General features: G+C 40.4%; 1 protein-coding gene across 1 annotated transcript in view; it reads right to left on the bottom strand.

The window, feature by feature from the left end:
• Positions 1–297: 297 nt before the first annotated feature.
• ERICH6 (glutamate rich 6) overlaps positions 298–27,127 on the bottom strand; it is a 44,974-nt gene continuing 18,144 nt past the window's right edge. Inside the window, exons 8-14 of the mRNA XM_070466594.1 lie at positions 26,414–26,571; positions 24,210–24,280; positions 22,711–22,856; positions 13,258–13,343; positions 11,127–11,282; positions 7,878–8,106; positions 298–565 (exon numbers count right to left, since the gene is read on the bottom strand). Coding sequence (XP_070322695.1) covers positions 302–565; positions 7,878–8,106; positions 11,127–11,282; positions 13,258–13,343; positions 22,711–22,856; positions 24,210–24,280; positions 26,414–26,571 — 1,110 coding nt within the window. The 3' untranslated portion in view covers positions 298–301. The remainder of the gene's footprint in view (positions 566–7,877; positions 8,107–11,126; positions 11,283–13,257; positions 13,344–22,710; positions 22,857–24,209; positions 24,281–26,413; positions 26,572–27,127) is intronic.

Below are 27,127 nucleotides of genomic sequence, written 5' to 3'. Positions count from 1 at the left end.
TTCCCAGCTTCTCAGGAGGTCGTGGAAGCACCTGCTCCCTTCCTGCCTTCTGTTTTCCTGACGGGACCCTGACTGATGAATAAGGCCTTTGGCTGACTTGCTCACTCTGTCGTCCCCAACGGCAGTGGCTTAGTTTTCCGACCACGGGTGCAAACCAGGGATGACTCGGGATGTGCTCCAAATTTGTAATAAAGCCCATTTCCTGGTATTTCCCAGTCACCGTATACACTTTTCTCGAGATCTCCCACACCGCCTCCCAGAAAAACACAACAGAACAAATGAAAAGCACCATCGTCATTGGTTAAATGTCTTCATTTATCATAGCTGCTATTGTGGCTACTATATCTCGCTTCATACCAGAATTGTGACAAAGGGCAAGTAGTTTTACAGAAAGTGAAGAAAGGTAAGAAGGTTGCTTAAATTTTTCCCAAACCTGGCTGGAGGGGAAATTCACACATCCTTCCAGTTTGTGAAACAGGCGCCGGATCTTTATTAAACTGGCCAGCAGAAGAAGGTCATCCCCGTTCAGGTATCGGAGCACTGGAATCTCCTCAGCATTCAGCAGCTTTTCAGCAAAGAGAGAGAGAAAGGAAGCTCAGGGTTGCATGTGGAAATAGTGACTGCAGAAGCAGGAGGTGGGAGGAGGTGAGAAGCAACATTGTGAGTCTAATTATCTATAAATAGGGGCGGTGGTGTTAATCCTGATCTGAACAGGAATGAGCTGAGATGCTCTGGCGATCTGAGAGACTGGAGCGGACCAGACCAAACAGAATTTGCATACTTCCTTTCAAAGGCATACAATGCATTCAAGTCATTAGCATAGACTATTACACCAGCATCTACTGAGGATGGCACGGGAATGCTATAGCTATCCTGTCCCTGGGACACCCAGTGTGGAGTGAGTGCCGGCCTGGAGGGCTGGGGAGGCTGCGGGAGCACCTGAGCTGGGCTTTCCAGACGGCCCTGGGATGACCGACACTCCTTTTCTTCTCCCGAAATGTGTCCCCACCAACAGGAGGCTGCTGCCCATGAACATTCCCAGGACCCTTCCTTGCCCTCTGTGCTGCCCATGTCTTCTCAGCCTCGGGTGATTCAGGCTGATGCTCTCTCCTCGAGCTGCAGGAAGGTCAAGGGTCCCAAGCCTTGCCTGGAAAGTTTCCAAGGCTGAGCTTTAGGACCAGCCCGGGAGGGGCATGTAGCCTTAGTGGGATGGACTCAAGCAAGCCCAACTGCTACCTCCTGCAAGCAGAGTGACCACTGGCCGGAGATGTGAGATCACAGTATTCTGCATTTTCACCGCTCCCCACGTTGGAAGGAAGGGAGGGAGGAAGGAAGGAGTGGTGGGGGAAGGAGGTTGAGGTAGCTGATAAATGAAGGGTGAATCACCATTTTTAGTTTTCCTTCAATCCCAAATCCCATAAAATGGGGAACATTTTCAGAGAGTAAATCACTAGGAAATAGGAAAGATTTTTATCAGCAGGAATACTCTTAGGGAATTCCTGAAAGTTGAGACGCGGCTGGGACCATATCCACTGAGAGATAAATGATGAAAGAACTAGTCCAGAACACACATATTCTGAGCTCAAAGTCAAGTGAATATTAGGATGGCATTTCAAGCAAAGAGCATTAAGAGGGAAACATACTGATGATGTTAAATTTTTTTTGTCAAAATAGAAACAAAAACCCTCAGTGATACTGTGAGTCACATAATGGACACAAAGCTGAAGGGCCGATAGGTGAGCTGGCCCGGGGTGAAAGGCGTTAACTCACCATGAAGACAACACCTTGAATTTCCTAACCATAGAACTTCAAGACAGATAAAGCAAAACCTGATAGAAATTATAGAAAAAATGGACAGATTCACAATTGTACTGGGATATCTTCATACATCTCTCAGAAATAAACCAACAATATAAAAAGAAAAGGATTTAGAGAGATGTATGAATAGAACAATTAAACATACATTATACAATTTGTGCCAATAAACATTAAACCATTTTGGGGGGGGTCAAATATACAAGGAACAGTCATAAATTATGTCATCAACTACAAAGAAAATACCCCTGCATTCTAAATAGCGAGAAAAAAGTGCAAGCCATATTCCTTGACCATTTATTTAGAAGTTAATGAGAAAAGGCAGCAAAGTTAAAAAACCTTATTTGAAAGTTCAGTAACTACTGAGTTGAAGGAATCAAAATAGAAATCATAAACTACATAGAAGGGACAGAAAACAAGAGCGCTACATGAGTGCCACGGTCGGGTGGGGTGGGGTGCTGGGAGTCTACACAGGGTGGTCAGGAAAGGACTCTAAGAGCAGAGCCCGAGGGCGGTGCGCAGTGGGGTCCGGGGCATTCCAGGTTGAGGGGGCGGCAAGTGCAAAAGCCTTGTGTCAGTGATGTGCGTGGTATTGTGCCCAACAGCAAAGGCCCTGGCGGCTAGAGCGCAGTGGCCGGAAAAGAGGACTGCAGAGAAACGTTAAAAAGGAAGTCCAGGCCATGTGTACTGTTGCGGGTGTTTTACAGGGTCTTGGCTTTCACTCTGAGTAACGTTAGAAGTCACTAGACAGACCATTTTCATTTGTCGCTAGGTGATTTTTGATTTCCTCTTTGATGTCTTCAGTGAGCCCATGGTTGTTTAGTAGCCTATTGTTCAGCTTCCATATGTTTGTGGTTTTTTTTACAGTTTTTTTTCTTGTGGTTTATTTCTAATCTCATAGCTTTGTGATTGGAAAAGATGTTTGATAGGATTTCAATTTTCTTCAGTTTACTGAGGCTGACTTTGTGGCCCAGCATGTGGTCAATCCTGGAGCATGCTCCATGTGTACTTGTGAAGAATGTGTATTCTGCTGCTTTTGGATGGAATGCCCTATAAATATCGGTTATGTTTTCAAAACACCACCGTTACTATCATGACGGAATTGACTTTGGGAAGAGTGGAAGCTGGGACGCTCAGGAGGAGGCTATTGTAACCATTTAAACAAGATGGACTAAGTAGATACATGAGGCAGACCGCGTGACAGTGATGAAGGATGCAAGGCGTGCTGGAATCTGGTGACGTGTTGCTGGAAGCGTTTAGATGACTTGCAGATGAAAGATGTGGGGTTGCGAAACAGAGAAGGGGGGACCAACCCCAAAGTTTTGGGTCTGAGCAGCTGGAAGAAAGGTGCCATTTCCTGAGATGGAGAAGATCGAAGGTAGAACATGCCTTCCCATGTCATTTTGCTCTGTGAAGTTTCTCGTACCCTTCAGATGCCAGATGGAGAGGCAGGGTTGGAATCAGAGATGTGCAAGTTTAAAGTTCCTGGGAGATCCGCCTGGAGATCAAAGGAGGGGTTATCAGCAAGCAGATGGTATTTCAGGACAGAAAACTAATGAGATCACCTGGGGAGTGAGTACAGAGAGAAGAGGTGAGCCCAATGACAGGCCCTGGGGCCTTTCAGTATTTAAAGGAGGGGAGGCGAAGAAAATAGGCAAAGAAAAATGAGGAGTGGCCCCTGAGGTGGAAGTAAAATCTAGCCAGAGTAGCTCCTGGAAGCAAGAGAGGAAATGCTTCCAGGGGGCGGGGGTGAGAATCTATGTGTGCGCATTGCCCCTGAGAGGGCATTAGACTTCGCGTATAGCAACCACAGTAAACGTGTAATACTATGCAACAACCGAACAGACAAATTTACTTGGATATCTAGACATGAAAGGTATTCCACTTAACTTGTGGAAAACAAAAACAAATAGAACAAGTCTAAGAGTACAATCAGTGTAGTCAGATACAATTTTTATTTTAAAAAAGATGCACATGAATAAGTTACAAATATATAGAAAAGAGAAATACACACCAAATTTTCAGTGTGATTACCTTTGGGAAGAGGATTAGAATAGAAGGATGGAAGGGAGGAATATTGTTTTCGACTCTTTTATGTCAATATTATTTGAATCTTCAAATATAACAGTGTATTCACATGTCACTTTTGCAATTTTAAAAAAATGAAAGGGTAATTATGAGGATGATGAGAAAAGCAAACGTTTTTAACACCTAATTCTTTCTTTTGCACCAACTCTTTTTCTGATTAAGACTCATTTCGAAGGAGAGAGGCGGAGAAAGAGACAGAACATTTTTGACATTTTTGGTAAGGATGCATTTACCATGAATGTATTGAACCAAAAAGAGGTCATATGGTAGATTTCTAACCAAGGAAGAAACTCGTTTGGACCTGCCAGCTGACTGCAGTAGCTGGAACGACTGGAGGCAGCGTGAATATCACTTAGCACGGGGTGGACCCTTGCTCTCTGCTGACTGAATCTGAAGTCTCCCTTTTGTTTGGTGTTTATGAACCATTCCTGCGTATGTGGAATCCTGAAATCATATTTCCACTTACTTAAATGTATAGACATTTTAGAAACTGAAGATGTCTTTGAAGTTTGGAGCCATCTCTTCCTTGAATAATTGATGAAACAAGGTCCTCAGAGTTTAGGATACCTATTCAAAGTCACATACTATGTATGTTCTCTATATAGTCACTCAGTCGTGTCCGACTCTTTGTGACCCCATGGACTGCAGCATGCCAGGCTTCCCTGTCCTTCACCAACTCCCAGAGCTTTGCTCAAACTCATGTCCATCAGTGAGTGATGCCACCCAACCATCTCATCCTCTGTTGTCCCCTTCTCCTCCTGCCTTCAATATTTCCCAGCATCAGGGTCTTTTCAAATAAGTCAGTTCTTTTCATCAGGTGGCCAAAGTACTGGAGTTTCAGCTTCAACATTAGTCCTTCCAATGAATATTAAGGGTTGACTTCCTTTAGGATTGACTGGTTTGATCTCACTGCACTCCAAGGGACTCTCAAGAGTCTTCTCCAGCACCCCAGTTTGAAAGCATCAGTTCTTCAGTGTTCATCCTTCTTTATGGTCCAGTTCTCACATACATACATGACTACTGGAAAAACCATAGCTTTGACAAGACGGACCTTCGTCAGCAAAGTAATGTCTCTGCTTTTTAATACACTAAGTTGGTCGTAGCTTTTCTTCCAAGGAGCAAGTGTCTTTTAATTTCATGACTGCTGTCACCATCTGCAGTGATTTTGGAGCCCCCCAAAATAAAGTCTCTCACTGTTTCCATTGTTTCCCCATCTATTTTGTCATGAAGTGATGGGACCGGATGCCATCTTAGTTTTCTGAATGTTGAGTTTTAAGCCAACTTTTTCACTCTGCTCTTTCACTTTCATCAAGAGGCTCTTTAGTTCTTCTTCGCTTTCTGCCATAAGGGTGGTGTCATCTGCGTATCTGAGGTTATTGATATTTCTCCTGGCAATCTTAATTCCAGCTTGTACTTCATCCAGCCCAGCATTTCACATGATGTACTCTGCATATAAGTTAAATAAGCAGGGTGACAATATACAGCCTTGACATACTTCTTTCCTGATTCAGAACCAGTCTGTTGTTCCATGTCTAGTTCTAACTGTTGCTTCTTGACCTGCATACAGATTTCTCAGGAGGCAGGTCAGGTGGTCTGGTATTCCCATCTCATTAAGAATTTTCCACAGTTTGTTGTGATCCACACAGTTAAAGGCTTTGGATACAGTCAATAAAGCAGCAGTAAATGTTTTCCTGGAACTCTCTTACTTTTTCGATGATCCAATGATGTTGGCAGTTTGATCTCTGGTTCCTCTGCCTTGTCTAAATCCAGCTTGAACATCTGGAAGTTCATGGTTCACGTACTGTTGGAGCCTGGCTTGGAGAATTTTGAGCATTTCTTGCTAGCGTGTGTTGAGTCGTATGGCTCAGATGGTAAAGCATCTGCCCGAAATACGGGAGACCTGGGTTAAATCCCTGGGTCAGGAAGACCCCTGGAGAAGGAAATGGCAACCCACTCCAGTACTGTTGCCTGGAAAATCCCATGGACGGAAGAGCCTGGTAGGCTACAATCCATGGTGTTGCAGAGTTGGATATGACTGAGCAACTTCACACTTTGCTAGCCTGTGAGGTGAGTGCAATTGTGCAGTAGCTTGAACATTCTTTGGCATTGCCCTTTTTTGGGATCGGAATGAAAACTGACCTTTTCCAGTCCTGTGGCCACTGCTGAGTTTTCCAAATTTGCTGGCATACTGAGTGCAGCACTTTCACAGCATCATCTTTTAAGATTTGAAATAGCTCAACTGGAATTCTATCACCTCCACTAGCTTTGTTCGTAGTGATGCCTCCTAATCCCACTTGACTTCGCATTCCAGGATGTCTGGCTCTAGGTGAGTGATCACACCATTGTGATTATCTGGGTCATGAAGATCTTTTTTGTATAGTTCTGTGCATTCTTGCCACCTCTTCTTAATATCTTCTGCTTCTATTAGGTCCATACATCTCTGTCCTTTATTGTGCCCATCTGTGCATGAAATGTTCCCTTGGTATCTCTAATTTTCTTGAAGAGATCTCTAGTCTTTCCCATTCAATTGTTTTCCTCTATTTCTTTGCATTGATTACTGTGGAAGGCTTTCTTATCGCTCCTTGCTATTCTTTGGAACTCTGCATTCAAATGGGTATTTCTTTCCCTTTCTCCTTTGCATTTCACTTCTCTTCTTTTCTCAGCTACTTGTAAGGCCTCCTGAGACAACCATTTTGCCTTTTTGCATTTCTTTTTCTTGGGGATGGTCTTGATCACTGCCTCCGGAACAATGTCACGAACCTCTGTCCATAATTCTTCAGGCTCTCTGTCTATCAGATCTAATCCCTTGAATCTGTGTATATACATGTAGTCCCTTTTATATACATGTAATCTATTTATATACATGTAATTTTTATACATCTAATCCCTTGAATCTATACATATACATGCATATATACATAGTTCAGCTTTACTGAGATATAATCGACAAATTCTACATCTCTGTTGGAGCTTGCTTGGGAAATTCCATGGACAGAGAAGCTTGGTGGGCTACATCCATAGGATTGCAAAAGAGTTGGACAGGACTTAGCGACTAAACAACAACAACAAACATCTCTATCGAGCTCATTTATTAAGTAGTTGGTGCCAAGGAACATGCTGAGCACTTTATATTCTCATTGAATCATCACAGCAAGCAATAATATAATGGAGGAATCATCCCCATTTTATAGAGGAGGGCACTGAAGGTCCAGGTCACCAACTTAGCTAAGTGGCAGAGTTGAGGTTTGAAACTATGTCCTGTAACCTGAAGTCTGTGTTCTTAACCATCATGTGGCACTGCTGGTCACCGAGAGTGTTCTTTGGGCCATGCCCTGGGTGGTGTAGAGAAATCTGGACTGAATCCTGCAGATTCTAACCTGCAGGAGCTCACCATCCAGTAGGAAAGGCAGCCACGAAGGCAAGTAAGGCGCATAGTTCAATAGTTCAGCAAGGACACACATGGACAGAGATGCGTACATGTACAACCTAGAGAAGGACATGATTGACCTTGTTTGGACAAAGGGCATGGAGGTCTGGGAAGTGTCTCTAAGGAAACAGGGCTTGTGTTGGGTCTTGAACATGGTCAGAACCCAGGACGCCGGACTCAGCCAAAGGCTTTCAGCTACAACACAGAGAAAAACAATACAAAATACTAAAACCAAAACCTCAAAGCTGCACTACTCATAGAGTAGACACTTGGTAAATGTTATTTGGAATCAAGTTTGAACTAAAAAGGAATTTGAGGAAGAAGAAACAATAAGGCTGTCTCAATTCCATATGAATTCAATTCAATTCCATATGAATTCAATTCAATTCCATATAAAACTTTCACTGTTTCTTCCTTTGAATTTCAGAATTCACAGTGGTGCACAGTAGATCACACACAAATATAATGTGTCAGTAATAACACTAACAGACATTATTTTACTCTTATTATCCTAAGTGCTTTAAAATGTTTATAAAAATGGACCTACCTTCACTTTGGTTCCGACACTGATTCTTGCCTGTTGGCCCATTGCTAGAAAAGTGATTGAAATCTTGTCTTGCTCTAAGATGCGGATGCCAACATAATGGTTCAAAGCCAGAAACACGGGTTTAAATGAAACGAAGGGTGAGGAAGTGGCGGAACTTGACCAATTCCAAGCCCTGACTCTGTTGCCAGCCTGATCAGAATACTGACCACCCAAGATATTGATGTACACCCTGAGGAGAAAGGAGATTAAAAATCACAAACAAGAACATTGCAATTCAACCTTGAGATTAGCTCTGCCACTTGCTAACCAAAGAGAGTAGCAGTTTATACTAGCCAATAGCCTATGGCCTGATGGCTCCGTGGTAAAGAATCTACCCTCACTGCAGGGGACACAGGAGACTCGAGTTCAATCCCTGGGTCAGGAAGATCTCCCGGAGTAGGAAATGGCAACCTATCCCCTATTCTTGCCTGGGAAATCCCATGGACAGAGGAGCCTGCTGGGTTACAGTCCACGGGGTCACAAAGAGTTGGACACAACTGCACACACACACGGCATGCACAATAGCATATGAATAGTGGAAAACCCCATATAATCACAGGAGCCATAATACTGTGACAGAATTCTATACTAATTTGAAGTCCTGGGTGTAGTTTAAGACCTAGTGATAAACCAAAATGCGTCCAGAGGTGGAACCAGGACAATAAAGGGATCTGGAAAGTGATGTGCTGGGGAGGATTAAGAGGGAGCAGGGAAGATTTAGTCTGGACATGAAAAAAAACACGAGAAGGCAGGCTCTGCCTGGAAGATGGGTGAGGACTGGTGCTTAGCCTTCTCCTGTGCCAGTGTGGATATCAGCGAGTGTAAATTCTAGGAAAGGCTGTACTAGCCTCAGTGCTGAGACTTGTTTTCTAACATCAGCGGGGGTGGGGGCAGGACTTCTTCAAGGATATCAAGGCTGGTGTGGGTAGGAAGGGCTCAGGGAGCATCTTTGAGATCACTGTGGTTGAGAAGAGCCCAGTAATGGAGTGGAAGGGGGAACTGACTCCAGTCAGGCTCCCCAATCTCTTAGAGTCGCTGATGCCACGTTTTACTGCATTACCAACAGAAGCAGCCCTGTGCCGTCTGAGATCTGGTGTCACTAGTGACTGCCGTTCTAGTCCATGAGCTCTTCTGCACACTCTATCACATTCTTCCATCTCGGCTCACCATGTGTTTCTCGGGGAGAGAGGATAGGTAGGGTTCTAGGTACTTAGAGAGTTGGCTTAATGTGGTAATAAATTATTTTTAAAAATCATGTGAATCAGCCATGAGGGCACCCTAGAGTAAGATAACTCAGGTCTTATCTTCCCAATTTTGAGTGGCAGCAGTAATCTAATAGCAAAAATACACATGAGAAATTGAGGTGTTATCTAATTGTTTCTGGGAAGAAGATTTAGTTTAATCGTGCTATGTGGGTGAAGAAAACATTTGGTTAAAATTATCTAGATAAATTTTTTATTAAATAAACTTTGAGTCCATGCCACTTACATAGTATGTAGTGGCAAAGATTCAGGGTGCGCCTTCAAGGGACGTCAGTCCTGCAGGAGAGGTGGGCTTGCTACACAAGAGGCTACGAGCGTATTAAGGAGCCATGTCAGGGGGCCCAGAATCAGCTGGTGGGTAGGAAGGCTTCACTGGTACAGAAAAGTCCTAGAAGCCAGTGGATATTTGGTGACAATTAATATTGTGCCTTTCCAAATAAATGTAATACAGAATTGCTGCTCTTATTGTTCAGTCAGCAGCTCATGTCTGACTCTTTTCCACCCCACAGACTAAGGCCTGCCAGATTCCTCTGCCCATGGAGTTTTCCAGGCAAGAATACTGGAGTGGGTTGCCATTTCCTTCTCCAGGGGATCTTCCCAACCCAGGGATTGAACCCGGGTCTCCTGCATTGGCAGGCAGATTCTTTACCACTTAGCCACCAGGGAAGCCCACAGAATTGCTACTGAGCCCTGAAGGATAAGTAGAAATTCTCCAATATAATTGGGGATAATGGTTTGACTACTCCTTTGAACTAGAAGTGCAATATTAATAGCTTCCTGTGTCCTAACTTTCTCAAGCACCAGCAGAGTGTTCAAACTTTTGTCAATTTATTGGCAGAGTTTCTCAAGATGATATTGTTATACTTGTAAATAGTTTAAAGGCAGAGAATATCTCTTTCTGAAAAACTTTAAAAGTTGAAATTGTACTTGAAGTTAGAACCCAAATTTCACTTTCTCAGGCTAAATGAAATAATACAAGGTCACAGAGCATATAAATCATAGATCAAAGGCATCAGGACCTTAATCTCTAGAGATTTAGTTTGTATATTGTTGTTAAGAATTGTTAAAGAATTATATAGTTGCTCACAGGAAAAGTGTTGTTCGTGTGGCTATGGGGTGCCTTGTTGTTTGGTCACCAAGTTGGATCCGACTCTTTGTGACCCTATGGACTGTAGCCCACCAGGCCCCTCTGTTTACGGGATTCTCCAGACAAGAATACTGGAGTAGGTTGCCATTTCCTTCTTCAATGGGTTGCCTACTTGTTAGGGCTCTATCTCAAACAACAAGAGTATGACAGCTGTCCGTTGTGAATTATTTCCATTGATGAGGCCAGCATATAGGCTATAGAGAGACTGCTGGGTTTGTATCTTACATCCCTAGAGTGGCCATATAATTTAACTAGAGGTTTTTTTTTTTTCTAATATTAAAATTGTACAGCTCATATTTTCTTGCTGCTTATAGAAAAAGTATGATGAGTTTTGTTTTATGTAACTTCCTGGGATTTTTCCACTGCATATGGGATGACATAAATAAAAAACTTCTCTGAATTGAACATTCCTATCCTACAACCACTAATTTAAATAAATCTTCTTAAATTCATTTTTGTCTTTCTAGTCATACGATGAATAAAATCTGGGGATCTAATGTAGAGCATAGTGATTTTAATTAACACTGCAGTTATGTAGTTCAAAGTTGTTAAGACAGTGGATCTTAAATGTCTTAGAAAGAAATGGTAATTACGTGACATGATGCTGGTGTTAGTTAGGTAATGCGACAAAAGTAATCATTTTGCACCATAAAAGTGTATCAAATCAACAACCATTGTACACTTGTAACTTACCCAGTATATGTCAATTATATTTCAAAAAAGTTGAAAAAATTAAAGAAAAAATAAAATTTCATGAAACTTAAGAAACAAAGTGACTGCAAGAGGAATCTAGAAGCCTACCAGACATTTCCATTGGGATGATAGCAGGAACTTCTACCAGAAGAATCAAGCAACGCCAGGATTGCAGGGTTAGTGGGCACGTCTTCCTGGACTATACAAGTGAATCCACTTATCCTGTTGGGCACTCGGATGATGGCTAGGTTTCCAGATGGGTAACTGAGATCAGTTAATGTCATTTGAATTATTCTAATGGTCTTTGACTAGCCTGAGAGTAAATTTAATTTATGAGAGAGTCCTTTGAAACTATAAAGCATTCTGAAAATGAATGGGAAGCACCATTAATTACTAACAAATTTTGTGCTTTCTGTGTGAATCAAAATATATTTATGAAACACAAAACTCCTCAGCCAAAAATACCAGCAAATGGAATCTAGCAAAATATAAAAAGGATTATAAGTAAAATGACAAACCGGGGTCTATCCCAGGAATGTAAGGTTGGATTACCACCTAAAAATAAATTAACAGAAACATACTACATTGATAGAAAAAAAAGCAAAAATAGAGATGATCATTGCAATAGACAAAAAAAAGCATCTGACAAAATCCAATATTTTATCATGATAAATGACTCAATGAACTAGGAATAGATAGGAACTCCTCAACCTAATAAGGCATGTCTAACAAAAACCACAGTTAACATCACACTTAGTGATGGCAGACTAGGTGTTTTCCCCCTTAAGATCAGGAAGCAAACAAAAGTGTCCACTCTCCCCACTTCCATTCAATCTCATGCTGGGGGTTTCAATCAGGAAAATATTATGAAAGAAAAAGAAATGAAGGCATCTATATTGGAAACAGAAGTAAACTATCTCTAATTGCAGATAACATGCTCTTGAATACAGAAAATCCTAAGGAATCTACAAAACAATGTCATAGAACTAACAAAAGAGTTCAGTAGGGTTGTAAACTAAAAGGTCAATATATATGCAAAAAATTGTATTTCTAAGCAGTGAACATTTTGAAGATGAAATTAAGAAAATAATTCCATTTACAATAGCATCAAAGAATAAAATATACTGAGGATAATTCATGAACTGTTAATATTCAGTCCTATCTAAATTGATTGGAAGTCCAGCGGTGAAGTAAACACAAAATTGATTCTGAATCATTTCGAAAATCAGCCTTAGTCTTCAAAGGAGTGAAAAAGAATTAAAGCTAGGGCAGGAAATGACAAGTTATGATACAAGTTGGAAAGTTAATTAAAAATTTTTTGATAAAATGAAAGAAAAACCTACTCTTTCTCACAGGGCTTGGGGAACTAAAACTTCCTTATACTTCTTATGCCATTAAAGTCATTTTTCTAGGTTTTTGATGGGGTTTGACTAAACATTTAGGCAACTATGGCTAAAAATGACTTTCTCCTACAAAGTGAGGCCCTTAGTTCACCAAAAACTCCTCCTAATTTCATAGCTTTGCTTTTCTTTCCCAGAGATATTAAATGTCCTTCATGTCAAAATAGCAAATGGCCTGGCCATCAGGCAAAAGTTCAAGTGATCAATAACTTAGTGTTCCATAAAATGGATATTGAATTTTTGCATTAAAAAACAACATACTGCTCATGGATGTGTAAAGTGGTACACATTTTCTGGGGGACAAAATCTATTAAAGCTTTTTTCTTACCCAGAATTTCTATCTCTAGGTATTTAATTCAAGGAAATAAGTGATAAGTAAGCAGCAAAGTACGCACAAAGCTGTTCATTTAGCCATTGTATAAAACAGCCCCAAACTGTGAAACCACCTTTGATCAGTAATAGCGGATAGATTAAAGGAATTATAGTTCCTCCCTATGATGGAATACCATATGCATATAAAGATGGTGCAGTATCTCTGTATTTATTGCATATTATATACTCATAATGTTTATGAGTACTTATTGTCTAATATTATTATGTAAAGGGAGCAAGTTATAAAATATGAAGAACTTGCTTAAGAATTAATTTTTAAAGAATTATATAATTGCTCCTAGGAAAAAATAAGGAAAGATATATAAACAGATGTTAATAGCTTTGCTCTGTGTGATAGGATTTGGTCATATCTATCTTTTTCCTTCATATTTTTTTAACCTCTCTTTTCTTTAGCTTTCTTTTTCTGAAGAAATAAGCTAATGAAAATAAGTTGAAAGGAAGGATACAATATTTGCGTCGTCCCGTCTGGAAATGAAGTCAGAAACTTGCTTCCATGTCTGTAGTGCTTTTCGAAGAGCTCATCCGTCATGATCTACACACCACAGAGAACAAAAGGATGCTTATATGATGACAGCAGACATCCTTCGCTTGCAAGATAGTGGTACAAACCATTTCTTAACTTAAATTTTCAGTCTTGTATCAGCAACCGGGGACAATCTTTAGGAATCATTAAAGACTGTCCCTAGCCCATGCAGATAACTTAATAAAATCTTTCTGGCAGGAGTCTGACATTACTTATCTGTTTAAAGGGTCTGTGTTTTTTGTCTTTTTAAACTTGTTTAAAAGGTTTAAAAAATTTACTCAGTAGGACAAGACAGAAGAAAGTGCTTAGGCTTTAGTCAGGATTATATTTTAAGTAACTGTTCTCATCAAAACAGCAAACACTTAAAAAGAGCTGATCACATGGTAGGTATTTTTTTTAATTGAAGTATAGTTGATGTACAATATGATATAAGCTTCAACAGAGTGATTCACAATTTTAAAGGCTACATTTAATTTAAACTGATTATAAAATATGGGCTGTATTCTCTGTGCTGTACAGTATTATCCTTGTAGCTTATTTATTTGTTTTTTGCTTATTTATTTTATACATAGTTGTTTGTACCTCTTAAACTCCTATCCCTATCTTGCCCTTCCCCACTTCCCTCCCCCCACTGAAAAGTACTGGTTTGTTCTCTATGTCTGTGAGCCTGCTTTTCATTATATTCACTAGTTTATTTCCTTTTAGACTCTCCATATTAGTGATACAATGCAGTATTTGTCTTTTCTGACTTATTTCACTTAGTCAAATACCCTCCATCCACGCTGCAACAAATGGCAAAACCTCATTCTTTTTTATGGCCGAGGACCATTCACATCTACGAGTGTTAGCCGCTCAGTCGTGTCCAACGCTTTGCAACCCAGTGGACTGTAGCCCACCAGGCTCCTCTGTCCTTGGAATTCTCCAGGCAAGAACACAGGAGTGGGTTGCCATCTCCTCCCCAGAGGCTCTTCCCAACCCAGGGACTGAGTCTGTGTCTCCTGTCTTTCGAGCAGATTCTCTGCCATCTGAGCCACCAGGGAAGGCCGTTCCTATGTATCTGTGAGTGTGTACGTGTGTATATGTTGCATCTGCTTTATCCATTCATCTGCTGATGACAGTTTGTTTCTATGTCTTGGCTATTTTACAATAAATAATGCTGTTGTGGACACTGTGGTGCGTGTCTCTTTGCGAATTAGCATTTTCATTTTCTCATGTATACGCTCAAGAGTGGAAGTGCTGAATCACATGGCAATTCTATTTTTAGTTTTTTGATGAAACACCATACTGTTTTCTGCAGTGACTGCACCAGTGTACATTCCCTCTAACAGTGTATAAAGTTCCCATTTCTCCACATCCTTGCCAATATTTGTTACTTGTGTTCTTTTGGATGACACCATTCTTGACAGCTGTGAGATGATATCTTATGGTGGTTTTAATTTGCATTTCCTTGATGATTAGTGACGCTGAGCATCCTTTAATGTGCCTGTTAGCCACCTTTATGTCTTCTTTAAAAAAAATGTCTATTCAGGTCTTATGCCAGTTTTTCAATCAAGTTTATTTTTTATTTACCTACTTTTACTTTATACACATATTGCTGTGAAAACAGAAGATTAAAAAAAACCCAAAAAACCAGCCCTAGCACAATGGAGATATCCTATATAGTGATTGTAGAGGTGATTATATAACTATCAAAATTAATGGAGCTGTATATATAAAAAGGTGAGTTTCACTATAAATTATATTTCAATAAAATGACTTTACACTCTAGTATAAGCTGTAGCATCTGGTGTCTCTTCAAGGTTGCTCTTGAAATTCATTTGAGCAAAATACTAGTGAAATATGGGAAGATGAAGAAAGAAATACTGAGAGATATTCTGTATTATACCTCTAAGCTTAACTATTTTATTATCTAGGTAATACTCAGTAGGAAAATGAATTTGTACCCAACAATGTTTTATAATGAATTAAAAATTCAGTTTAATTCTATTTCTTCCTAATCTTGAATTATAATAAAATGGATATAAGAATTCCTAGGGCTAAACAATGAAATAATTAAATTTTCATGTAAATGTTGCCATTTATTTTGAAAGATAATATGTTTCTCATTTTTATGAGACACAAAATACATTCAGAGAAGCACTAAAATATGCTATTTTGTTAATGGATAGTTAGACTCTTGAGAGTCCTTTGGACTGCAAGGAGATCTAACCAGTCCATCCTAAAGGAGATCAGTCCTGGGTGTTCATTGGAAGGACTGATGCTGAAGCTGAAACTCCAATACTTTGGCCACCTGATGCGAAGAGCTGACTCGTTTGAAAAGACCCTGATTCTGGGAGGGATTGGGGGCAGGAGGAGAAGGGGATGACAGAGGATGAGATGGCTGGATGGCATCACTGACTAGATGGACATGGGTTTGGGTGGACTCCAGGAGTTGGTGATGGACAGGGAGGCCTGGCGTGCTGCAGTCCATGGGGTCGCAAAGAGTCGGACACGACTGAGCGACTGAACTGAACTAAACTGGTAATATGAACACCCATGTTATCATCATCTGGGTCAAGAAATAGAACAGTGCTCAAACTCTAGGAGTCCCCTGTGTGCTAACCCAAAGTCAGTGTTCTATAATCTCTAAACAATATAGTTTCTTTCCCATTTTGAATTTTACGTAAATGGAATCATATAATGGGAATTTTTTATATTTTGTTTCTTTTAATCAACGTTACATTTGTAAGATTCATATGTGTCCCAGGGTGTAGCCAAAGTCCAATAGCTTCCATTTGTGTACAGTATTCTACTGTATGACTTCATCATTTATTTATCCACTGTATTTTTAATGGATGTCTGGGTTGTTCCCAGTTTTCAGCTTATAAATAATGATACTCTGACCACTCATGCATGTATGCTGGTACCCAGTTCCTCTCAGATCTTATATCCAGAGGAAGAATTGTTGAATTCCACTTTACAAAAGGATATGTGTCTTTCACTTTGCAAAAAGCTGCCAAAATGACTTTCAAGCCGTTGCACCAACGTGCATTCCCACTAGAGGCTAAACTGTAGTGACTGTTATTCTACATCCTTCCTAACACTCAGTAGCATCAGACTTTACAGTCTGTTTATTTATCTGTTTTTGCCAGTGTGATAGGTACGTACGTGCACGCGTGCATGTGCGCTCAGTCACTGTCCTGTCTCACCCAACTCTTGGCGACCCCGTGGACTGCAGCCCACCAGACTCCTCTGCCAGTGCATGCTGATCTCTAGTCGTGGTTTCAGTTTTCTTCTCCCAGGTTACTAATGAGGTTGAGCACCTTTTCATGTGTTTACTGACCATTTGGATTTTCTCCTTGGAGAAGTGGTCAAGTGTTTTTTTAGTTCATTCTTTTTCTATTAGGTAGACTTTTTTTTTCCTGTTGATTTATAAAAATTCTTTATACATTTAGAATAAAGGCCCTTTGTATATCATATGTGCTATAAAACATCTCCCTTCTTGGCTTTTCTTTCCAATTTTAATTTATTAATTCCTTTATGGATATTGCTTTTTAGAATTAGTTAAATCTTTCCCTAACCTGAAATAATAAAGCTATTCTCCTGTTTTTTAAAAAATCATTGTAGGTTTACATTTCACATTAAAGTCTTTAATCCGCTGGAAATGAAGTATTATTCCAACTTCATTTAAAAATATGGATATCTAACTGTCCCAGCACCAGGTGTTGACAAGATTTTCCTTTCTCCATTACCTTGCAGGGTCACTGCTGGCACATATCAGGTGTCTGTGTGTGCATAAGTCTGATTCTGTATCGTGGATTTTTTTGTTTATCCTGTCCCCAAGATACACTATCTTAATTACCATACTTTGTAATGTTGTTGTTCCTCAATCGCTCAGTCGTGTCCGACTCTTTGTGACCCCATGCACTGCAGCACGCCAGGCTTCCCTGTCCATCACCAACTCCCGGAGCTTGCTCAAACTCGTGTCCATTGAGTAGGTGATGCCATCCAACCATTTAATCCTCTGCTGCCCCCTTCTCCTCCCGTCCTCAATCTTTCCCAGCATCAGGGTCTTTTCCAGTGAGTCAGCTCTTTGCATCAGGTGGCAAAGTACTGGAGCTTTAGCTTCAGCATCAGTCCTTTCAATGAGTATTCTGGGTTGATTTCCTTTAGGACTGACTGGTTTGATCTTCTTGCAGTCCAAGGGAAGGCACCACAGTTCAAAAGCATCAATTCTTTGGTGTTCACCCTTCTTTATAGTCCAACTCTCACATCTGTACAGTGACTACTATATGAAAGTGAAGTCGCTCAGTCGTGTCCGACTCTTTGCGACCCCATGGACTGTAGCCCACCAGGCTCCTCCATCCATGGGATTCTCCAGGCAAGAATACTGGAGTGGGTTGCCATTTCCTTCTCCAGGGGATCTTCCTAACTCAGGGATCAAACCCTGGTCTAACACATTGCAGGCAGATACTTTACCTTCTGAGCCACCAGGACTTTTGACTATATGACCTTTGTGGGCAAAGTGATGTCTCTGCTTTTAATACACTGTCTAGGTTTGTTATAGCTTTTCTTCCAGGAGCAAGCGTCTTTTAATTTCATGGCTGCAGTCACCATCTGCAGTGATTTTGGAGCCCAAGAAAATAAAGTCTGTCATTGTTTCCCCATCTATTTGCCATGAAGTGATGGGACCGGATGCCTTGATCTTCGTTTTTTTGAATGTCAAGTTTTAAGCCAGTTTTTTCACTCTCCTCTTTCACCTTCATCAAGAGACTCTTTAGTTCCTTTTCGCTTTCTGCCATTAGGGTGGTGTCATCTGCATATCTTAGGTTATTGATATTTCTCCCGGCAATCTTGATTCCAGCTTGAGCTTCATCCAGCCCAGCATTTTGCATGATGTATTCTGTATAGAAGTTAAATAAACAGGCTGACAGTATCCAGCCTTGATGTGCTCCTATCTATTTCGTAATAGATCTTAGTATCTGATGGAGCATGTTCCCTTTCCTCCCTGTCTTCTTCAAGAAAGTCTTGGCTCTTCTAAGTTTTTCATGCATGCTGTGCTAAGTCGCTTCAGTAGTGTCTGATTCCTGACTCCTTGTGACCCATGGACTGCAGCCTGCCAGACTCCTCTGTCCTTGGAATTCTCCAGGCAAGAATACTGGAGTGGGTTGCCATGCCCCCCTCCTCCAGGGAGTCTTCCCAGCCCAGGGACTGAACCAGTGTCTCTTACATCTTCTGCATTGGCTGGCAGGGTCTTGACCACTGGTGCACCTAGGTTTTTTATATTTCCATGTAAATCCTGTCATCAACTTTTCAAGACTTTCCTTTTCCCAACACACACAAATCTACAATCTTGTCAGAACTGAATTATAGTTGCATTAGATTAATTTGGAAAGAATGTCATCTTTAAAATATTTGATCTTCCAATCCATGAACATTAGGTGAAATTTGTTAAACAGGCTGTTCAAACATTTTATTGTATTACTGCTCATTTTTTTTTTTTTGGTCTAATAGTCCAGTCAATTATTGAGAGAAGCAGGCTAAAGTATCTCATTATGATTATGGATTACGTTTTTTTTTCCTTTTACTTCTGCACAATTTTGCTTTATATTTTTTGAGGCTATGTTAATATGGAAAAATATTTTGTAACATTATACCTTCCTGGGGGATTAAAACTTCTGTCACTATAAAGTGGTCTTCTATCTCTAGAGATGTTCTTCAGTATTTTCATGATATATCATTTTTTAATTTATATTTAATCTTTCTGTAACCTTATATTTTAGATATCTCTCTTGCAATCAGTATATGGTTGGATTTTTTCCTTAAAAATTGTCTGAGTCTTTATTAACTGAAGAATTTACTCTATTTACATATACCTACTGACACTCCTTGTGTTCTATTTGTCTTCTGTTAGGTATTCTTTTCCCCCTTATCCTTTCTTGTCTTTGGGGGATATTTAAAATAAATTATTCTTTTTTCCCCTCTACCTCTGATAGCTGGGAAGTTATACACTCTGCTTCTGTTATTTTTCTGGCTGCCCTAGAAATTTTAGCAAGCAAATTTATCAAAGTCTGAGATTAAGCTATGTATTTGTTTTCTCCCAAACCAAGAACTTTTAAAACACTGTAACTGCATTTAGCTTTCTTCCCAAATCATATACTAATTTTTAAAACATTTTTACTCTATACTGTTTCTTGAAACTCCATATGTCATTATCATTATGATTGTTTTATCAGTCAACGTTTAGTTTTATACATACAGTGCATAATGCTGCTTCTTCTTCTATGCAATTCTATGAGATTACATAGAATCTCACACTATGCTACTACACACAAAAAAATATTCTTTAGCATTTTTTTCAGTGAGAGGCTACTAGTGACAAACTCTGTTTTGCTAGAGCATGTCTTTTGGGGCACATTTTCTTGAAAGATATTTTAACTGGGTGTAGACTTCTAGATTGACCATTATTTTCTTTTAGCACACACTGAAGACATTCTGTTGGCTTCCATTGTCACTGTTGGAAGGTTATCTGATTTCTAACTGTTCTCTTTTAAATATAAACAGAATTTCTTTTTCTCTGCTGACTTTTAGATTTCCGTTTTGTCTTTGTTGTTCTACAGTTTCACTGGTGTGTCTAGAATTTTTTTTCATGGAAACACATTTTATTTTAAATATAGCAGTGTGTACATGTAAATCCTAAATTCCCAATCTACCTAGGATTATTTTTTAATTAATCCTGCTTGGGGCTCATTAGGATTCTTAAATCTATGAATGGGTCTCTCTTACCAGTTTTGGAAAATAATCATCCATTATCTCTTCAAATGCTGCCTCTGCCTGATTATCTTTTTCCTCTCCTTCTGAGACTTTGAACAAATCCATTTTATACCCCTCATTCTACTTTCATATTTACAAACTTTTCTGTATTCTTTACCTTTTTTTGTAAAAGGTAAATTTACCCCATGGTAAATTTTGATAGGTTTTTTTTCAACTTTTCTTCCAGGTCATTAGTTTCTCGTTAGTTGGGTCTAACCTGCATTTAACTCTCATCTTTTAAGTTTTGACTTTGCTGGTGGCTCAGATGGTAAGGCGTCTGTCTACAATGCAGGAGACCCAGGTTCAATCCCTGGGTCGGGAAGATCCTCTGGAGAAGGAAATGGCAACCCACTCCAGTACTCTTGCCTAGAAAATCCCATGGACAGAGAGTGTGGTAGGCTATAGTCCATGGGGGTGCAAAAAGTCAGACACGATTGAGTGACTTCACTTCACTTCTCAGTTTTTAGTTTCAGTTGTATTTTTCATTTCTATACTATCTTTTTGTCAAATTTATCATGTCACTTTATAGTTTTCTGTTCCCTCCATATATCTTCAAGCTGACATTTTGTTTTCATAAACATACTTAGATTACTTCAGGTTTTGAAGGCTTTGTAAGTCTTTGTAAGACTTTTCTCATTGGACACCAGTCCTTTGAATTTTCAGTTTTGGTATTGCGTTTCCTCGTGTTTTTATCACTTTTCACTGTGTGCTGGTAATTGAACTTGAAAGGTAATCTGTAGAAGTAATTTGAGGGTGGGATAAGTGACCTTCCTTCAGATAGGATTTGGATTTGATTCTGTTAGCACCTCAGCTCATTGCTGTCCCTTAAATTCTAAATCACCCAGGAGAGACAAAACTGGTCTCAGGTGTTTGATTTCTAGGGATCTATTCAGGGAAACGATACTCTTCAGTTGTTCTTTGCTTTCAGTCATTATCTGAGGTTGTTGATATTTCTCCCAGCCTTCTAGTTTCCAGCCTGTGAATCATCCAGTCCAGCATTTTGCATAATATACTCTGCATATTGCAGAAGGAAATGGCAACCCACTCCAGTATTCTTATCTGGAGAATCCCATGGACAGAAGAGCCTGGCATGCTACAGTCCACAGAATTCTCCAGCTCAGAATACTAGAATGGGTAGCTGTTTCCTTCTCAAGGGGATCTTCCCAACCCAGGGATCAAACCCAGGTCTTCCACACTGCAGGTGGATTCTTTACCAGCTGAGCCACCGGGGAAGCCCCAAAATACTGGGGTGGGCAGCCTATCCCTTCTCTAGCAGAGCTTTCTGACCCAGGAATCAAACTGCATTGCAGGCGGATTCTATGCTTATATAAGAATTAATTTATACAAAAAGATATTCAAAGCAACATTATTTGGTAAAACAAAAGAACTTTGAATAATCTTTATTTATAACCATTTATAGAATGGTCAGATACTATATGAAAAGGCTCATAGATATTAAAATGATGTTAATGTAACCCATGGGCTTTCCTGGTGGCTCAGTGGTGAAGAATCCCCCTGCCAATGTGGGAAATGCAGGCTTGATCCCTGAGTTGGAAGGATCCTTTGGAAAAGGAAATGGCAACCCACTCCAGTATTCTTTCTTGGGAAATCCCATGGACAGAGGAGCCTGGAGGGCTACAGTCCATGACATTGCAAAAGTGAAACTTAGCGACTAAACAATAGCAACGTAAGCTATATAATATCATGGGAAAATTGTTGAAAATTAAGTTAAAAGTAGGAAAAATTACATATGTAATATAATTACAGGTGTGTTAACAAAAACCTATGCTTAAAAACTTCGGAACAGTGCTAATAGAACTTTTATTGACCATAAAACTTTTCTATAACTGCCCTGCAATATGGTTGCCATTAGTCACACACAGTTATTTAACACTTGAAATGTAGCTAGTGTGACTGAAGAGTTAAATTTAAATTTCATTTTATTATAATTCCTTTAAATTTGGATAGCCATGTGAAATATTTGTTACCACATTGGGCAGTGCAGATCTAGATAATACTGAAATATTAATCATGATTTTGGGGATGAGGCTGAGACTTCTGGTGATTTTCTACCATTGATTTTAGGTTTCTAAAGGGTTCCAAATGTTCGTCACTATACAATGATCACATTTTAAAGTAAAAAGGCTTTAACCAAAATAGCCCCTCATAAGACACATGTAAGGTATTGTTATAAAGTCTGCTTGCGTGCATGCTAAGTCACATTAGTCTTGTCTGACTTTTTGTGACCCTATGGACTGTAGCCCACCAGGCTCCTTTGTCCATGGGATTCTCTAGGCAAGAATACTGGAATGGGTTGCCACGCCAGGGATCTTCCTAACCCAAGGATTGAAACTGTATCTCCGACAGTTCCTACATTGCAGGTGGATTTTTTTACCACTGAGCCACCAGGGAAGCCTATTATTCTAAATAGAAGTTAAAAGGGCAAGTCTGTACCAATTCTTTATGACTAATAGTTAAAGATGTCCTGTAACCAAGCTGCCATTTTCATCGAGACAGCTTTTAAAATTTTAGGTAAAACTGGTTTTTAAAAAGTAGCAAATTTAAAAAATTACAAGCTAATTACCTTTCCACATGCTATTCTAGAATCACAGCAAACAATGGATATATTTCTTTTGTCCACTTGATAATCAGTTAGTTCTTCCTTAACTGACTCTACTTCTGGAATATCCACGGAAAATTGATAAGAAATTGTTTTATAGTGTTTTGCATCTAATGGGACAAGAATCACATGAAAATACATATATGTTTAAAACTTTCCAAAATCTCTCTTCTAAAATGAAATTTCAAATTCTATTACAAATGCATTGATTCATCAGACACTTTTTTCTATTGGACTTTTTTTTTTAATGAAAGAAGAATGAAGAGCTTCATTAAATTAAGTTGAGGAGCCCTCTTTTGTTAAAAAAATGAGAACATTCTTATTTCGTTGGAAGAACAAAAATGATAATTTTCATTACGTGGAATTTTTTGGCTGTAGGTTTAGTAGGAAACAGTTGAATCCCAAGGAACTTGGGATTCAGTTGAAAAAAAAAAAAAATCTTCTCAAAGTATCTTTTCAATAGCTCTGAGTTGCAGAGGAGCCTGATACTCAGAAATATTAAAAATAAAATTTAACCCAAATTTTGCAGCCTATAAGGAGAACAGCAAGAATATAACTCTAGAACTTCTGATTCTAGAATGGATGCCCCTTCAGTTGTACTAGTATTGCAGCTACACTGGCCAGCTGACCCATGGGGCCCATCTATAAGAAAGGAATCTGATTTATTTTTGACAGACTTTCCATATTCTAGCCTGAGACAAAATGGAATGTATGTTTTACTAAAAGAGAGACAATGAACTCAAAAGCTCTTTCTAGCTCTCTGTAAAATGCTCTGTGTGCTAGGTCGCTTCAGTCGTGTCTGACTCTTTGCGACCCCATGGACTGTAGCTCACCAGGCTCCTCTGACCATGGGTATTCTCCAGGCAAGAATACTGGGGGGGTTTCCATTCCATCCTCCAGGGGATCTTCTGAACGCAAGGATGGAACCCACATGTCTTACGTCTCCCGCATTGGCCGGCGGGTTCTTTACCTTTAGTGCTACCTGGGACGCTCCAAAGTGCTCTCTGGGGGGGGTGGTTTAGTCCTGTGTGACTCTTGTGACCCCATGGACTAGGCTACCAGGCTCCTCAGTCCATGGGATTCTCTAGGCAAGAACACTAGAGTGGGTTGCCAATTCCTTCCTCAGGGCATCTTCCTGACCCAGGAATTGAACCTGGGTCTCTTGCATTGCAGTCAGATTCTTTACCGACTGAGCTGTGAGGGAAGCCAGTCGAAGTCAGTGCTCTATAGATGCTGCTAAGTTATTTCAATCAATAACAGCAGTGAACTGAAGACTCATAGCTTCAAAAGCTAGGTGATAGAAAAGTGGGGTTTTCTGACCTTCAGCCATTTTGACTGAGGCATTGACCAAAATGAAAAATTTTAATATTACTTTTAAAAAATACATCAGTTTTTGCCCTTGGTCAAACACATGAGCTCCCTGATGTATAACTGATCTGCAACATCAGCTTTGAGGAACTTACCTTCTTCAGAGAAAATAGGCTCTTCTTTTGTTAACATTTCATAGCGTCTGGCCATTTGTTGCTCTTGTTTTCTACAAAATTAAAAACATGATGCAGAAGTCTGAAATGTGTTCCAAGTTTAAAATAGTATACTAGAGTGTGGTGGGAGGAGGAGGAGGAGGTGGATCCCTTATAAATGACTCTGAAGCAGGAACCAGAGCCTAAATTCCAGGAGGATAATGGTCATTTGTGACCAAGAAGGAAAGCCCTGAGCCACAGAATCAGTGGTTGTAGCCTTTCAGTGTGAGTCAGCAGCCCTGAGCAAGGGGAATACCTGCTACCAGGCCTTCATTCGACTGCAGCCGCTCCAACCACTCCCTATGGTAAATCGAGAGGAAACTCTGAGAACGCAGGATTACAGGCCCCAGTTAGCTAAGGGCTATAAGAAATCCAAGCCAGCCTTGGCTTTTCCCGCCTCCACCCCGGCAAACCTCATTTGTATTTCATCGGATAAAGCCTTCTCTAACTGTGAGATGCCCTGTGACCTGCAACCAGAGGATTATACATTCTGAAAAAGACATTGTTCAAAGGACTATCTCCAACCTGGACAGAAGGACCCTTATCGGATGACACAGATTTACATCAAGATAAAGATGATGTGCAGAGAAAAACCCATGCCCCCAAAGAGATTACAGCCACTCTTCCAAACAGATCCAGCAGGAATAACCACAAAAGTCACCCCAGAGCCCCTTCATAGAACAGGGCGAGAGCTCCATGACCCCACCTAGGTAGGGTCTACAAGTCCCGTGTAAGCATTAAATAAGTTACAGAAGACTGACCATCTGTCCTTCATCACCCCAATAAAGATTTCTTGGGGTTCATGTCTCAAGAAAAGTTTAAAGTAGGAGATAGATGGGTCTCTGGACTGAAAAGCTGGTGATTTTCAAGCAGAGCAAAACTGAAGTTTGTCCTCAGCCAGACAAGAATGACACGTATTTCCCTTCCTCCATTGATATGGAGGGAATAAATCAACGGGGGGAATTTGTCACAGTGAAAAGGAAAAAAGAAGAATGAGTTTTTCTTTTTCACTTCTCTGAGAGCAAAGAAGATAAAGAGAACAGTGAGCAGGCCCGAACATTCCTAGTTTATTTTACTTTAACTGCTCCTAATTCTGCACATCTGTAAGTTTGCTTTTCTGCCCCCTAACACTGCAGGAGGTACGCTTCACTGGACTGTATGCTAAATACATCCCCTATCCAGTGTTTACCTTTACAACGGCCTTAGCCTCGTAGTTACATGTCAGAAGGAAGGCCTCAGAGCCTCCAAACTGCCAGATGAAGTTACTGGGCTACTGACGCCAGTTTATGACTGTCTTTGAAACAAAGCAAAAGGAAGACATCTAGATCCTATCGCATTTGTTTCCTCATCACCGACTCCTGACTGCGAGCGCTTGCCTTAGGGGCGCAGTTCTTGAGGCAGGAGCATACTGTGTTCCCCGCTCCGCCAGCTGAGAATAAAAGCCACCATTCTATTTCTTTCAAAAAAAGAAGTACACTATAATTTTTACTGCTTACATGCCGCTCCTTATTCTTTGTGTCTGTTATTACTTGTGAACCCAGTCATTTAATCAGTGCCTGTGTGTTTCTGCTGTGTTTGGTGGACAAATTTCTCTAATATATTAATAGGAATTCCCAATTACCCTGAGAATCTGGGATGGGTAAATTTCCTACTCTAAAGGTCCACCAGGAACTGCATGAAGTTTGCTTTAGCCAATTTTTGTTTCTTCACTGGGAATGCATCTACACAGTTACTTGCTTTGGAAAAAATGAGGTTTGTTTTACAAAAGGCCTTCTAGGGCTTCCCTGGTGGTCCAGTGGTTGAGCATCCACGTGCCAACGCAGGGGACGTGAGTCCGATCCCTGGTCTGGGAAGATCCCACGTGCCACGTAGCAGCTAAGCCCTCAGACCACAACCGCGGAGCCCACAGGACACCGCTGAGGAAGCGCTTGCAGCCTAGAGCCCACACTGCAACAGGGGAAGCCGCAGACAGAAGCCGACGCACCACACAGGACGGTCGCACCCGCTGGCGGCCGCTGGAGAAAGCCTGCGTGTGGCAGCGAAGACCCGGTACCGGCAGAAATAAATACATAAACAAATCTTCTTAAAAAAAGGCTTTCTAATTAAGTGGGCCTATCTGAGTTCCAATAGCCAAGGCTCACTGTTACCTCCGCAAAGCTTTTTCTTTCGCTTTGAGTCTGTCAGCTTCACTGCCGTGGGCGGCATGAGGGTCAATGCTGATTAATTCAGCTTTAGGGCTCTGGATTTTTTGGTTTTCTTCATAGATGTAGTCGACCAGATTTTGGAAATAACTACAACAGGAAGTCTGAAAAACAAAGATGTTATTTTCATCTCCTTAGCCCTAGATGAAGGTAATTATAGGAGGGGAAAAAAATAAAACCCAAAATGGCTAATGGTGTTTTGGATAACAATCTATCGTATTTTTTTGGGGGGGGGTGCTAACAACTTTATTGAGGTATAATTCCCATATCATACAATTCACCCATTTAAAGGGTACAATTCAATAATTTTTAGTGTATTCACAGACGTGTGCAGTGATCACAATGATCAATTTTAGAACATGAAACCTGTACCCAATAACCCTTCTCCTCCTCCCCACATGGCCACCACTAATCTATCTGCTGTCTCTGTAGCTTTGCCTGTTCTGTACATTAATATAAATGGAATGTGGTGCTTTGCAACTGGTTTTTTTCACCTAGCATAATATTTTCATTTATGTTGAAGCATGTTTAAATGCTTCATGTCTTTTTATGGCTGCGTGAGATTCCATAGTATGGGAGGAGGAACAAGATGGTGGAGGAGTCGGTGGACGTGGAGCATATCTCTCTCCACGGATACATCAGGACACACCTTCAGACACA

Source organism: Odocoileus virginianus, chromosome 4 (genome assembly GCF_023699985.2).
Source record: "Odocoileus virginianus isolate 20LAN1187 ecotype Illinois chromosome 4, Ovbor_1.2, whole genome shotgun sequence".
NCBI classification, from domain to species: Eukaryota; Metazoa; Chordata; class Mammalia; order Artiodactyla; family Cervidae; genus Odocoileus; species Odocoileus virginianus.
This window is presented reverse-complemented; position numbering and strand designations above follow the sequence as displayed.